This window comes from Acinonyx jubatus, chromosome B2, assembly GCF_027475565.1.
Source record: "Acinonyx jubatus isolate Ajub_Pintada_27869175 chromosome B2, VMU_Ajub_asm_v1.0, whole genome shotgun sequence".
Classification (NCBI taxonomy): Eukaryota; Metazoa; Chordata; class Mammalia; order Carnivora; family Felidae; genus Acinonyx; species Acinonyx jubatus.
In genome coordinates this window covers 112,622,778-112,638,266 of record NC_069385.1, presented here as the reverse complement: position 1 = coordinate 112,638,266, position 15,489 = coordinate 112,622,778, and the positions used below count along the sequence as shown (strand labels likewise).

The 15,489-nt window shown below is 54.9% G+C and overlaps 1 protein-coding gene across 2 annotated transcripts in view; it reads right to left on the bottom strand.

Annotated features, from left to right (window-relative positions):
* Positions 1 to 1,199: 1,199 nt before the first annotated feature.
* The window catches only part of KCNK5 (potassium two pore domain channel subfamily K member 5), a 38,011-nt gene continuing 23,721 nt past the window's right edge, over positions 1,200 to 15,489 (bottom strand). For both annotated transcript variants that reach the window (XM_015069785.3, XM_053222851.1), the window contains exons 2-5: positions 7,868 to 7,979; positions 6,536 to 6,702; positions 6,098 to 6,266; positions 1,200 to 3,944 (exon numbers count right to left, since the gene is read on the bottom strand). In XM_015069785.3, the coding sequence (XP_014925271.1) occupies positions 3,079 to 3,944; positions 6,098 to 6,266; positions 6,536 to 6,702; positions 7,868 to 7,979 (1,314 nt within the window). In that variant the 3' untranslated portion in view covers positions 1,200 to 3,078. The remainder of the gene's footprint in view (positions 3,945 to 6,097; positions 6,267 to 6,535; positions 6,703 to 7,867; positions 7,980 to 15,489) is intronic.

Genomic DNA, 15,489 nt, shown 5'->3' with positions numbered 1-15,489 from the left:
CACCCCAGGCTTCCATTTGTGCTTCTGTTTGTGCGAAGCTGTGCCGGGTAAAGTCAGACTCTGAGCCTTCATCTGCTTAGCTGCAAGTGGGGTCAAATAACCTGTGCCACGGGGATGCTCCGAGGTATATAAAGGTAGCACTTAGCGTGATGGAATTGTTACCTTGAAGCTGAACGGTGTTAAGCAAAGCCAGAGAATCTTGGACCTGTGTGTGGGGGTTGGGGCGGTGCAGGCAAGGAGAGGGAGAGGGGTGGAGAGATGTTTTGGCAGAGGTAGGGATGCTATCAAGTAGTTCTAGAACCGGTGGTATTGTAAACACCTATGACCCTCTGTGAACACATCCATGCCTTCGTGAAAAATGTGGCTCACCCTGAAACCACAGAACTTTACATGTTTCCCAACAGACGCAAACGTTTAACCTGTGTGGTGCTGCTTTAGGGGGCCCCAGAACCATAGAAGCCTGACAGATCCTTTCGTTAAATGGGTTCAGACATGCCCAGCTGAGCCTGGTCAGTCCTTCCTCCACGTTCTTTCCAGCCCCCGGTGCCCACCCCTCGAACTCCAGGCTGGTCCCACCTTCCTGAGACAGGAGCCCTTTCAGGGACGTCAGTCGCCACAAAAGCACAGGCTTGCTTCCTCCTCCCATCGCGGTGGCTGGGGAACAGACCCAGGAGCGCGGCTGCATGGGTTTGAATCCAGGCTCACCATCCATTGAGATCTTGCCCGAGTCACCTCTCTGTACCTGTTTCCTCGCCGGTAAAACAGCATGTACACCTACCGCACAGGGCTGCTGCACCATCAAAGGAGCTCATTCACAGAGGGGTATAAAGCACCAGAACAGTGCCTGGCAGACTGCTGACAGTTTGCCAAGATCCCCCCACCTCTCTCCCCTGGCTCCTGACTCCTTCCTGGTTCTAGGACACTTTCTGCAAGGCTCCTCCCCAATCCTCATTCAGACCTGTTAACTGTCACCTCCTCCTAGAAGCCTGCCCTGACTACCCCATCTTAAGTAACCTGCCCCTCCACCCCCCCCACCTCTTTCCTTTTCCTCTCCCTTCCAGAACACTCCCCCCAGTAGTCAACGAGACCCTCCCACTGTCCTCAGTTCACCGAGCCCCCAATCCTCCCAGACTGCCCCCACACCTTGCCCCTGCCCAGCACCCGCTCCCACCCCACCCCTGACATAGCACACACCAGACTGGCCTGTCCATCTCAGGCTTTATTGTAAAAAGGTTAAAATAAATTACATTTGACATCATTGCCAGTATGTACACACAGTGTGATTCCAGGACAGCCAGGGACACCCCGGCAAGGTGGGGCAAGGAAACGAAGATGAACTCATTAAAACATTCACAGAAACACCGAAGGCCACTCCTTCTCACCCAGTTGCCCAGCCAGCATAGCCCTGGGTCACGGGATGAATGTGGGTGTGGACACACAGGTCCATCACCGTCTTCACATGTTGGGGGGTGGGGTCCAGCCCCACAATACTGGGCGGGGGGCTGAGAGAGTGTTTGGGCCAAGGGTGATCACTCACCTCCTGGCCGGCCTCAGGTGCCTGTGACAGATGCCTCTCCCCCAAATGTGCTGCTCACGCGCTTATGGGTGCCTTGGCGCCCTCTCCACGTGGGGACTCTTGACAGCATGACCTTGGCTGAGGTCACCAAGAAAGGCCCAGCTGAGTTGGGGGTAGAAGGGTGAACATGTAACATCCCAGTCATTGGGACCCTGCTCGTTCACCTCCTCTCCCCTCTGGCTCTGAAGCCAACAGGTGCCAGGTATATAAAAACAGCAGTTTATTTAAAAATAACAGAATGCTCAGGGCAGAGAGGGCCGGCCCTCAGGTGTGCATCACAGAGAACTTTGCCGGCCCCTCATCAGAGAGGGTCTGTGCACAGTTTCACATTATCTTTTGCTCCCCCTGTCCCCAGTCCTTTCTTTCTTAAACACACTTACACACACGCACACACAAATGGTAAACCGTGGCTGTAGGAAGGAGCCGATTCACATATTTGGCCATTCCCGCTTGTAAGCCAAGAGCAACTTACCTCCTCCCCCTGCCCCCCCTCCCCTCCACCACCATGGGGCCAGGAGGGCCAGGGAGCCATGAGGTCCTTGTTCTGGGCACAGGGGATGAGGAGCCAGCCAGACGGGGAGGCTGGGACCAGAGGTGAGCTTACTCCTGCAGCTCCCTGGCTACTGCCACCCTCTTCCCCCAACGTTCCTGGGAAGAGAGAAAGCCGACGTCTGTCACTGCTTGGCCAAAGGGTGTCTGCATCAGGGAACTGGGCTCTGGGTTGGGGCGGGGGGGGGGGGGGGGGTAGGGGGGGGGGGCTTGGTCCGAGCACAGTGACAAGACCCTGGGCCACACTCAGAGCTTGCTCCCAGGCCCTTATATCAGAGGAGTGTTTCAGCACCTGCCCGGTATCTCCTCTCTCCCTTCCCCTGGGTGCCTCTTTCCTACTGAGATTGCAGTAGAGGCCTGACAGGCAGACGAGGAGGGCCTGGGGGATGGTCACACATGTGCCCCACACAGGGCCCCGCTACTGCTGAAGAGCTGAAATGCTCAGCACCCCCAACACCACAGCCGTCCCTCCTTCAAAGGCAGGACCCGGGTCTCACAATGCCCTCCCCTGCCTCTTTTCTGAAATACCTGACTCAGTGCTGGGCTCACAGGAGCTCATTAACACTGGTGAACTCAAACAGCCGAGGCCCCCGGCCTAAGAGAACCGTGTGACATTTTCAACCGAATGACGCACGAAGACCCATGCAGGTGCAGGTCTCCTTGAGGGTCACCTGCCAGCCCACACAGGTCACTGAACCATCAAAATTACCAGCCATGCTCAGGACAGATGCCTCCCACTGCCAGGGTGCCCATTCAACTGGAGAACAGAGGCCCTGTCCTGGGCACATGCTATGTTTGCCAGTAGCATCTAGCTGCAGGGGATGGAAGGTGAGGAAGGCCCCTGGCCCCCCACTCCCAGTTCCAGGGCTGCCCCCCACCAGGGGCCAGAGTAGGACGCCCTAGGATGAGGGAAACGGAAGCCATCGAAGGTGGGGTGGGGAGCCGGCCCTGCCTCACGTGCCTCTGGGGCAGTCTGACTTATTATACTCGTTCACAAGCTGTTCGTAAGGCACGGAGAGTTCAGACTCGGTGCTGGTGAAGGTGGACTCATCAGACGAGGGGAACTCGCCCAGGTTCAGGGGCACTTCGGCCTCGGCCCCCTCCTGGGGCCTCTCCTCCCCTGCCAGGTTGTCCTCTATCGAGGACTTGGACGTCTCTTCATCTGAGAGGCCAGCTTCCTCATTTGTAAAGGTGATGTTGACATTCTGGAAGATGAGTGGGTGGTAGTCCTGGGCATCCCATGGCTCCCCCTCCTCGCTGATTCGATCCAACTGGTTAATGAACACTTCAGGGGTCAGGGAGCCATCCTTGGGGGGCCCCGCCCCAACCTCCTCACTGAGGGGCCGTGACACATGGCCTTTGTTCCTTAGCGTCTGAGACACCTCTTCTAAGCTGGGCACCCGGTTCTTGGAGTAAACCACCAGGGGGGCCAGGGAGGTGGGGAGGGCTGGCAGCCCACCCCCCTGAGGCCCCAGCCCCACTGTTGGGACCCTCTCCCCAGTCCCGTTCGTCTTCATTCCCTTCTTCCCGATCTGCTTGATGAGGTCATTGTAGGTCTCCTCCTTTTTGGACAGAAAACTGAAGATGTTGATGTCTTTGGATGCTGTGCTCCCGGCTATCTGTAGGGCCTTTTTGGAGTGTGGAGAGCTCTCAAAGGACTCCTTCCTCCGCCGCCGCCGTTTCTTGATGGCCTTATGGACCTCCACAAACATGCTCACCTTCCAGTTGACAAAGAGGGACAGCCAGGCCAGCCCCAGGTAGATCCAGAGCTCCACAAAGTAGCGGTACAGGGCATGGTAGTTGGCGCTGGGGTTCACACCTGCGGACAGGACAGGAAACCCAGGTCAGAAGAGCGTCGGCAGGGCCCTGGAGACACGTTAAGGCCAAAGCCGTGTTCTCTGAGAGCAGGCACAGTGTCAGAACACAGAATGGGATGCACAGTGAGAGGAAGGACTAGCAACTGGACTGTCCTGTCATCCTGATGGTTCAGTCACTCATGTCCCCATCTTAGTCCCTAATCTGCCTGAGCCTCAATTCAACTGTCGAAAGTCGGGAGAGTGGTTCCCTAGGGCAAGGTAGGTTCAAAGGCCAAGGTATTGGGGAGGCTATTAACACAGCCAACATGCAGATCAGGAGAGAGTTCATGAAGGTTTGCCGTTCGATGATTCGTTGTACCACATCTAGCGGTTCTGTACACTTCTGGGGGCATGTATGTTCTGCTTCAGTTAAAACCAGGATGGAAATTACATGAGACAGTAGCTGGCATCTCCACTGCTGGGGATGGACCCACTGGCTTAATATGCATGGGGCTGGGGGTCGGGCCAAGAGGTCCATATGCACTGGCCTCAGCAGGAACTATTCTGGACAGCCTTGATTCTCCTTCAGGGGGGGTCTGGCTGCCCCCTGACTTCCTGTTTCTGCCCTCTTCAGACTGGCTCTTCCAGTAGGGCTCTGCCTACTCCACATCCTCCTCCTCAGAGGCCAGGCTCTTGACACCTGCTCCAGGCAGTCCTCCCGGGTCATCCTACACAGCTCTGATTGAGTTCCTACACTCCAGGATTATCTGAGATTTTCAACTTTCGCTTCTAGGCATACTGATCTGTATTATTAGGTATCTTGCCACTACCCCCCCCCCGCCCCAATTGGGAGCAACTTGGAAAAGGGACTAGGGGAAGGGGGCTTCCTTCAGAGTGGGGCTCCTGCAGGGCAAGGCCTATACTACCCTCATCAAATCAGGTCCCTGAAGACAGGTGCTGTGTCTGCCTGGCAGATAAGAGGTGTTTTTGAGGGATGCTATCAACTTTGCTCAGGGCTCTTGGTCACAAGATGACAACCAGGGACATGCTAACATTGCTGGGTCCTAGCCTCCGCACACATATGATTTTCTACCACCCTATTAGGTAGGTGCTATTTTTTTAAATCCATTTTACAGATAAGGAAACTGAGGCAGAGGTTTGGAGTCATGCTGGAGCTGAGAAAGGATGACTAAATACACCCTACTTTCCCAGGACAAAGGCTTCTCTTGCCTGTCCAGGGTCCCTTAGACAATGACAGGACTGTGCCTCCATCTAAATTTATCTACCAAGACAGCAGGCCCTGATCTCCCGAGGTCAGTAGAGTGTTCAGGCATCTTTCCTGTTCCTCCCACCACTCAGCCACCCACCCCTGCCCCATCCCCGCCCTAGCATTCTGAGTCCCCCTTTACAATGAAGCAGAAGGGTAAGTGACCTGCTCCTGCCCCCTAGGAAGGGGGCAGGGGGAGACCAGAGGCCCCTGGAGCAAGGTTGGGGTCAGCTGCGCAGGGCAGCAGGCATCAAGGGAAGAAACACTGGGTCAATGCAGCCAAACAGGGGCAAGAAGGTGAAGGGCCAAGATGCTGTGCAGGCCACAAGCACAAGTCCGTGAGAGGTTGGAGCCAAAGAATTTTATCACCTGCTGGATTAAGTAGGGGAGGAGTGGGAGGGGAATGTCCCGGCCCCAGGGGGTGGGGCAGTTTAGGAGAAGGCCTCTCTTGTCTTTAAACTGCCTGTGGCAAGAGCAAAGTTTCGGGCCTGTGAGCCAAGCCTCTAGAACAGCACCCTCCGCTCCTCTGACAGATGGAAGCCGAGAGCTCTGTAACAGGAAGGGGGTTCCTGGTTTGGCTTTAGGGCTTTCTGGGTCACAGGCACAAACCCCACAGGGGCCAGGCCCTACCCGGAGCCCCTAGGCCTAGGAGACAGGGGAGAACAGAGGGAGAGGAAGCAGCAAAAGCCAGGACCCAAGAAAGACAGGGAAACAGAAGAGGCTTCTGCATTTACTCCTCTTGCATCAGGCAGGGAGGGATAAGGACCCCTTTCTGGGGGGTGGGGGGGCTGCCCAGGACACTGAACACCTACTGGGGCCCCAGTAAAGATCAGCTGAATTGCAGGTGGAGGAGAAGCAGACAAAGAGAAGGCAAGGAGGCAGACGCAAGGGGAAAAGGGCAGGACTCACCGGCCACGAAGTCACCAAAGCCGATGGTGGAGATGGTGATGAAGGAGTAGTAGAGGCCCTCGATGTAGTCCCACTCCTCAGTCACCATGAACACGAAGGGCGGGATCACCAGGTGGACCAGGACGCCCCACACAATGAAGATGGCTGTGCAAGTGATCTGCGCCTTCCGCTGACGGGGTGGTGGGGAGACCAAGTCAGACCATGGCGGAGATGGGGAAGCCCAGCAGGGGCACCCAGGAGGCCACGGAACAGGCTTACCACCCAGGAGAGGGCAAGCAGCATCGCTCCCGGCCTCACTCACAGGACAGGGGGCCCTGGGACTGCCCTCTTGCCATCTGCCCTGGCACCTCTGCTCATTCTTGGTCTTCCCCATCCTCCCGTCCGTCCCCTGCCAGGGTCCCCCCAGTGCTGCCCGGCACCTAGGGTTTGGAGACATACCAGGCTCACGCCTCTCCTGGTGAGGAACTGGCCCAGCCTCTTGGCACGTCCCCCGAAGAACTTGCCCAGGGCACTGATCCACGTCAGGCAGAGCGGCACCCCGAAGAGACCATAGAAGACACAGAAGAGGCGCCCAGCAGGGGTCTTGGGGGCCACATTGCCATAGCCTGAGGAAGGAGAGGAGAGTGAGGCACAGAGAGCCACAGCAGGGGTGACAGACCCAGATCCAGCATTGGCCCCTGCCTCTATCACGTACCCATACCCACATCCACACACCCACATTCCCTAAGATCACTTGATATTGATCTAACATCAGGACTTAAGAAATGAAACTTCACTTGATCACACTACGGTCATGAGCATTTACAGAGCAAGTGTGATAGCATGGGCTATGTCTCCTCCATGAGATTGGGAGCTCCCTGGTGGACAAAGCTTTTACCATTAGTAAACCTTCCACTAGTCCATATGGCACCACTGTGCAAATTACAAACAGCCTTCTCTGGGGAGACACCCCGGGGGCACCGTGGTAGACCATTCTTAATCCCTCCCTTTCCTGTGCAAGCCTGTGCTGCTGCTCACGGCAGGCTGGCATCTAATCCCCTCCCTTGGAATCTGGACATCAGTGTCTGGCTTGACCCAAGAATGTAGCGCAGGTGATGCCCGGTGGGCTAGGTCTAAGAAGCCCTCTTACTTCTCCCCGTGACGTCCTACAATGCTCACTTTGGGGATTCTCCTTCTTGGAACCCAGCTGCCATACTGTGAGCTGCCCAAGCCAGTGCATTTTCACCCCCAGCCGTGCTCTCAGCCAGCAGCCAGTGTCAACTATCAAATGTGCAGTGGACGAAGCCGTCCTGGATGTCTAGCCAGTAGTGCTTTTGGCTGACTCCAGTCTCACAAGGACTGCCTCCGCCATTACATACCTCAAGCAAGAACCAACCAGCTGAACCCAGGCAACGCACAGAATGGCAAAAGCGAATAATAAGTTGTGTTTTAAGCCACTAACCTCTGGGGTGGTCGGTTATGAAGCCACAGAATATCAGAATACCCAGCCTGGCAGGCAAGCATGGGCTGGGTTTGTGCAGTGAGCAACCTGTTCAACCTCCTGCATGGCCCTGGCTATTGGGATATGTCGTTTCTGCTCCAAGAGCCCAGGTGAGGACTCCTGGAAAACAATCTCCCAAGCGTGGCCCATCACCAATGACTGACTACATGCCTAGGAAAGTGTTAAAAGAGCACAATGCAACAAGGCCATGGGACCAGAGCTGGATTTTTACAAGGTTCCGTGGAGCTAGGGCATGGCAGTGGCTATCCTGAAGGTCCCAGAAGACTTACCAATGGTAGTGATGACTGTAGCTGCAAAAATCATTGCATTGGGCCAATTCCAGTTGTTGAAGGTCTGATTCCCTGTAATGGCCACGCCCTGTCCTGCAGCATCAGATACTACCTAAAAAGAGAGACACAGACTGACTCTTAATGCTTTCTAAGTGACAGCACTGTACATAACTCCGTAAGCATTCGTAATCATCACAACAATAAGGTGGCAGTTACTGTCTCCAATTTATTAGGTGATGAAATATTTTATAGAGGATCAGAGAGGTTAAGTGATGTGCCCATGGTCACACAGCTGGTCAAGCAGTCTGTCTCTAAAGTCCATTCTCTCACTGAGCCAGTGCTTCTCAACCTTACTAGTGTGCACCAGCATCACCCAGAGAGCTTGTCAAATACAGACTGCTGGGCCCCACCTCCAGAGTTTGATTCAGTGGGTCTGGGAAGGGGGTCTGAGAATCTGCATTTCAAATGAGTTTCCAGGTGATGCTGGTGGTAGTGGTCCAGAGTCCACACTTAGAGAGCTATTGTGCTAGGCTATTCTGCCTCGAAGAAGGCACATGTGATTCAGACACGCAGGAGGATGCCTACACCCTACCCAGCCCTCCACAGCCCTCCACAGAGAAGGTTCTACTGCAGGATAGACCTGGGAGGGACCCCCATATACCCTTCACCTCAGCTCAGGGCTCTCTTGGATCTGTTGTCTCCGCGTGTACGAATCAGCTAGCTTCCTTTTCCCCATGCTTGGGACTCTACCCTCTTCCCCTACAGACTCCCCATTCCTTCCCTTCTCTGGCTCCCTCTCTCTGCCCTGGGCCAAGCAATTTCAAGGTCTGGTCCAGAACAGATCATCAAAGGTGGTGTGCACATTTCAAGGCGACTCAAAATCCTGCTACCAGTCCCCACAGGGCTCCCAGCAACTGTGGGCAGCAGGTGAGAGGCCACCTGGGGAAGTCCACTGGTGGCCCCAGAAGAAGTCTTATCTATTCCAGGAACGCTGATAGCTGCCAAACCTGTTCTGGCCGACCACAGACTGCCTCTAGCCCTTCCTTCAGTCCTGCCACCATTCACCCCAACTTGCAGATGACAGGGTGTGGACCCCAGAAGGAGGCTCACAGAAGGGCCCGGCATTTAAACCTGGGAGGTTCCAGTTCTGCCCCCAAAGAGGGCCCCAGGTGGGCCACCCAATCCAGAGACCGGGAACTCAGCCAAATTCCCTATAAACCTCAAGCCTGGGACCGAGGGGAGGCAGAAGAAGAGCGAGGCAGACGGAAAGCCCAGAGTTGTAACCCACCACAGTGTGACTGAAGTCCGGTGGGAAACCAGGGAGGGGCTGGGGCTGTTGAGAAGGAATGAGCAGTTGGGAGCAGCAGCAGGCCCATGTAAATGGATCTGCAGATCCCATGAAGAATTTTCCATGATGACATGCCCGTCTGACAGGCCATCAAACCACACCACTCGCTGCCCTGCCTCCTCACGGCGCTTCCAGAGCATCTCTCTGCAGGCCGTGCAGTGGCAAAGCAGAAAGGCCGCAGGCTGCCTGCAACCCTTCGCTCAGAGAGCTGGCTGTCTAGCCAGCAGGGCCCCCTCCACGTGAGAGTACCAGCGCATTCAGATCCTAAGGGGCCAACAGGTCCATCCGAACGGTTTTCTCAGAAATTAAACCTACGTCCGAAGCAGGAGAATGTAGCAGGGTCCCGTGTCTTAATGTCAAACAGATGGCGGCTCCCTTTGGCCCCAGCCTTTGTTGTAGAGCGGAAAGGGCAAAGCATAATTGCCGGGGAGCTCAGCCTGACAGATGAAAAGAACGCTTAAGTAGGAATTGCACCACTGGCAGGGAGCGATGCCATCAGGGCGCCATCTCTGCTCATCCCCATGGAGTCTCGGGAACACGAAAGCTGTCCCTATTCTCGCACAAACAAAAGGGGTGGGTTCTAGACACTCAAACCAGAACTCTTACAGATGTCTAAATGGGGACAGCAGCAAGTTTGGCACAATCAGAAGAGGAACTGGTGGGTACCAGAAGCTAGCGCAGGTTCATCAAGAATGAGTCACGCTCAGCTAAGTGCATCTCCCGCTCCAAAGGGGTTGCAAACCCTTGAAGTTGGGTGGAATGCAGTAAATCTAGATTTCAACAAGGCAGCCGAACAGATGAGCTTAAAGATATTCATGTGGACAAGACAGAGAAATGTAGGGCAGAGCTGGGATTAATTTGGATCCCTTTAAAGGCAGATAAACAGCCAAGAGGTCTTGATCTTTATCGACCTGGCCTGAGGTCTCCATGATCATGCCAAAGGCCTGGCCTCTTCGATATTTTAATCAACAACACAGAAAACACATACATAGATGGCTGCCCAGTCTCCTCTGCAAAGGATGCAAAACTGCGGACAAGGCCAGGGTGGGAAGATAGTTATTAACACACTGCAATGGCAGTCTGGAACTCAAAAATCGTCTGGACTGGAAAAATGGGCCCAAACTAACAAGATATGACCATCTTTTAAGTTTTTCATGTCATACACTTTGGGTTAGAAAAGGCCAGTAAAGGCATGAAATGAGAAGTCCTTGGGTTTCAGCTGACCACAAACTAACAAACACGAGGGTGGCTGCTGAAAGAAAAGTCAACACAATCTCAGACAGTGTCAACATCTTATCTGTCGAGGGCTGGGTCACACATGGGGAACTCTGTTCCACTGTGGGTGCCTGACCTCACATGATCTATTACCCAAGGAAGAGGAGAGTGGCTTTTTTGGATAGTGAGCTACCTCAGAATGGACTGCTCTTGGCAGTAATCCACTTCTGATAATAGAAGTATTGAGAGCAAGGGTGACCACAGCACATCAGGGATGCTGATGGTGTGACTGGAAACAAGGGTTCCCAACTGGGCGGGAGCACCTTCTGGAAGTGTCTGGAAATGCTGCCTAAGTGGGGAGTGTTATCTTGCCAGCCACTGTTCCAGGCACCATGGACAGCACATTGAGGAGACAGAGTCCCTGTTGGCCCCCCCATCTATTCCAGTGGGGGATGGGGCTAGATGTCCAGCAACTCACAAGACAGCCCAACCCACAATGCCAACACTGCTTCCGCTGAGGAACACTGGCTTTCCAAAGGCAATCTGTGATTTGGGAATCATTAGTAAGTACTAAGGAGACACCAAACATAAGAGTGGCAAAACAGGGGTGTCTGAGAGGCTCAGTCGGTTGAGCATCCAACTCTTAGTTTCGGCTCAGGTCATCTAGGGTCATGGGATGGAGCCCCACACATTGGGTTCCATGCTTTGTAGAGCCTGCTTGAGATTCTCTCTCTCTCTCTCTCTCTCTGCCCCTCTCCTTTACTCATGCTCTCTCCCTCTCTCTCTCTCTCAAAAAAAAAAAAAAAAATTAATTAATTAAAAAAAAAACAAAGTGTCAAACAGGGTAACCAAAGAGGCCATTACGGTTGGGAGCTCTGCAGCAGAAAAACTGGGTTTCCTGCTTTCCCTCTGCCAATCCTATGCCCTTTGGGGCATAGCTTTGCAGCCTCAGCCTCCAGCCCTGGGTTATCAGGGAGCCACAGCCCCAAGCACTTTCCCCAAGACCTCCATTATCTCTCCATGGTCACCCAGAGAGGGGCAGCGAAGGGGGCATTCTGAGGCTCCCAACGTCCCCAGGGCTAGAAGCACCACTACCCCTTACAGCAATCCAATGGTGGCAGTTCTGCCCACTGGTGAGGTCACGAAACAGGCTGAGAGAGGTTACACGTGGCTGGGCTAGGTTCTGGTTACAAGTCAGTGGGACTCCCCCTCCCCTCTTCTCTGCTCTACCGGCCCCTAGGCACCCCCAGCACTCCTTGCTGTTGCCTCCTCTCTGCCCACGGCCACCAAGCAGCTGGCCTGAGAATCAGCTTGGGTCCATCACAATGCTGGAGTGGGAAGAAGGCTATTAGTGCTGCTGAGTGGCAAACACCCCTTGCTGGGGTGTATATACACATATTACCTAACTGGTTGTTCCTGTGACCCTGCCAGGTGTCCCTCGACAGGTGGGGGAAGTGAGGCTTGGGGGAGGGGCAGAAGTCCAGATGTGGACTTGGGGGCCTGCTTCCTGTTCCCACCATGTACAGCTGTGGCTCTGGCAGGGGCAACTCCATGGTGATGGTCAGGGTCGTACCGAATGCAGGGGCAGTCTCCCAGAACAAAGGGCCTGACCCAAGATCCAGGCCATCCCTGGGTTAGGGAGAGTGGCACTGGGGAGCCAGGCTGACACCACGATGGATGTGGCGTACTGTTCCCAGGGTTAGGCAAACAGCTCTAGCAGGAGGAGGTGGCCCCTGTTCACTCACAGGATTCTTTAACTTGACTCCCTAATTCACACGAGACAATATTTTCATTTTCCACATGACCCTGGAGAGTGATGGGAGAAGGGATACTGCACACAGCCGGGGCCTAGCTCTTGTTTGGGGAAGGGATCAAGCTCCCTTCTGGGTCTCCCCCCCAACAAAGCAGCTGTGATTTACTGAGGGCTTACTATGCACTGATGCACTGAGTATTGTGCTAACACTTTACTGCCTTTAGCTTACTTAATGAGGACAGAATCCTGCTGGGAAGATACGTAATTTTTTCCATTTTGCAAATGAAAGTGTAAGGCTTGGAAAGGTTAACTAAGTAGCCTAAGGTCAGAATGCTAAAAGCACGAAGCCAGGAGAGCCCTGGCTAGACGTGGTTATCCTGCCCCCCTTCCCACAGAGGCCACAGGAAGGAGGCCAGTGCATACTTCCACCCCTTCGCACCAGCTGAAAAAACAGTGCCCTAAAACCAGTCCATCCACTCTGACCCGAGCTCAGCATTCTAGCCCGGCCTCCAGGGAGGCCACATGCCCTTGCCTTGGCTTCAGGCAACCAGCTGCCCTGACCCCACCCTCCTGAGCTCTCGCTGTCCGAGAAATACGGTTCCCGTACAGCTCCTCATCCCCCGGGATCTGGGGTTTCCCAGGCAGAGGCAGCTGCCAGGCCTCCCCTTCCTGGAGAGATTCATCCTGCTGAGCGGGCCAGTTCCAGGGCTCGGGACACGAAGCCCACCTTCACACACAGGCAGGTGGGGCTGAGAGCCAGCCAGCTTGCCCCTCGCGCACCCTCCTGCGGTGGGGTGGGGATGGCAGCTATCTGGCGCTCACGGAGCTACTCCCCACCTGGCCTCCAGCTCCCAGGCAGACTCAGGGGTGGATCACAGAGCTCTTTCCCCCTATGCAGGACGAAGCCTTAAGGCTCCCCGCTGAGGCCAGCCTCCACTGGACCCACACACCGCTTGAGGCCCGCAGGCCGAGAGTCCTTTACCAGACCCTGGCTGCGGTTCCATTTCAGGCGCTGGGGGCCTCTGGCCTGGAAGGTGAAATAAAGCTGCCGGCCACACAGGCATGGTGCTCAGCACAGGGTAGAAAGGACTTTTATCATCCGTCTGGCCCTCCCAGCCCCCTTGTGATCGGGGGAAGGTCTGTTAATCCTTATTTAACAGATTAGAACAGTTGATATCTGGATAGCAGTGGATTTTGAGCGGTTATATGATTGACACCAACCAAACCCTTTAAATCACTCAGCTCCCTGAATCTTTACAAGCCTAAAGCGCAGGTGCTGTTGCCCCCAATTACAGATGAGGACAATGAGGCTAATTAAGTAAGTGGCCCAAGGTCACACAGCTTGTCTGTGGTGGAGCTGAGGAGTGAACTCAGGCAGTCTGGCTCTTAACGCCCCCACCCCATGCTACCTACAGATGGGGAGAGGGGAGCAGGGGATTCAGGGTGGGCTTCTTAGCTACAAGGACTGGAGCCAGGTCTCTGAAACACAACTTCCCAAGCAAATTCGAGAGAAATCTGCAGGAATGCAGACTCCCCTAGAACATAAGCTCCATGAGGACAGGGCTTTTGTTTTCTTTTCTACTGCTGTATTCCCAGAACCTAGGACACTGCCTGGCACGTCGAAGGTGCTGGTTACATGGGTGAGTAAATGATCTTCAATGAGTGTATATTCTCTGGCCTGGACTGACTCATCCCCCAGGGGTCTCCCTTCAACACCTTCCCAGTATTGCTCTGCAGCTGGGTTTCAACTAAATTCAGCAGCAACAAGGTGGAGGCCTGAACCCGGCAAGAGAGAGGGAAGCAGAGTCAGACCCCAGCAAGAGCAGGGGCTGGCAGGGCCAAGGGCTGGCTGCAGACACCACTGAAACCACCAGCCTCCAGCTGGCACTGAGGGTGGGGTGAAGGGCAGTGATTGCTAGACTCTGAGAGGGGGCAGAGGGCTGGGGAAGGGGTGAGGTGCGGGAGACAGATGAAAGCCCCCTCGGCCAAGGCCAGGATGGCAGAGCTGGGAGAGTCCCTGGGGAGACTGAAGGACTGTCCTTTCTGCAGGAAGGGGAGGCAGTCCCCTTTGGAAACTGTCCTGGGGGCAACAGGTGAGCAGAGAGAGGAGAGGGAAGATAGAAGTGAACCCTGGTAGAAACACTTACTAGCAGGCTCTCTGTGGCTCAGCCTTCATGTCGGGAGGCAGAGGGCTCCCAATGGCTGACATCAAGTCTCTTGGTAAATAACTTAGCCTATCAGCCTCAGTTTCTCCATGTGCTAAGAATAACCCGTCTCCTGAACATACGCTTTTTGCGTGCAGGACATCATCGTAAGCACTGAATAAACGCACCTGCAATCTGCACTGTGACTTGTCATGTGGGTCCGTGAGGAAACCAAACCCTAAGAGGATCTGAGACCCAGGGGGAAAGACCCCTCGTCCCCAAGGTTAAATCAAAGGGCAAAGGGTTAACTTCCCTGAACCTGGAGGACAGGCCTGGGTGAGAACAGGCGACACTGACCCCGAGCTCCCTCACACCTGCAGCCTTTTCCCACCTCTTCCTATTCTAACAGTGAAAGCTTCCTTTGTCAGTCTGAGCAGTCAGTCGGCTTCCTCAGGGCACAGGGGGACTTCTCCAACACCAAGGGGGACCAAAACAACTCACAAGGGGGACGGGATCAGCTGCAGCCAGAGAACCTGGGGAACGCGGGTGTGTGTTAAAGCTCTCCCTGGCAGGGGAAACAGAGGCTCGCCCAAGATGCCCTGTTCCATCCCTCAGAAGGCTCATCTCTCCTGATCTCTGCCACCCAGAGGCTCCCAGTCATCCTGGCCAGTTTCCTAAGCACCCAAGCAAGGCAAGCAGACTGTGGGAAGGTGTGAGTTGGGGGTGAGAAACATGCCACACACTGCGACCCCCACTGTGCCCGCCAGGAGGGGCTGAGGCTGGGGCCTAGGCAGCCTGTCTGAACCCTGGCCCCAGCTCCCCGCCCAGCTGCCCCCGGAGTCACAGCACCCACCTACCACCCAGCCCCTGCTGGCCTCTCCCTGCGTGTCCCTGTCTGTCCATATGTCCATCTAGTCTAACAACCCCTCTGAACAGGGGGCTGGGGCGGGGGGGAAGTGGAGGCCCAGGGGGAGTGTTGTGAACAGGACTGACATCAAGTGGAGATTAGTAAACCTATCTCAGGCACTTTCCAAGCAAGTATTTGCAGTATGGACTTGTTTACAACAATGTTTATCAAATCCTTTAACACCTGAACTAATGAACAGATAAAGGGAGGAGGGGAGGGGGACCCCAGAGCCTACGTGGGGACTCCCTAGAGCAG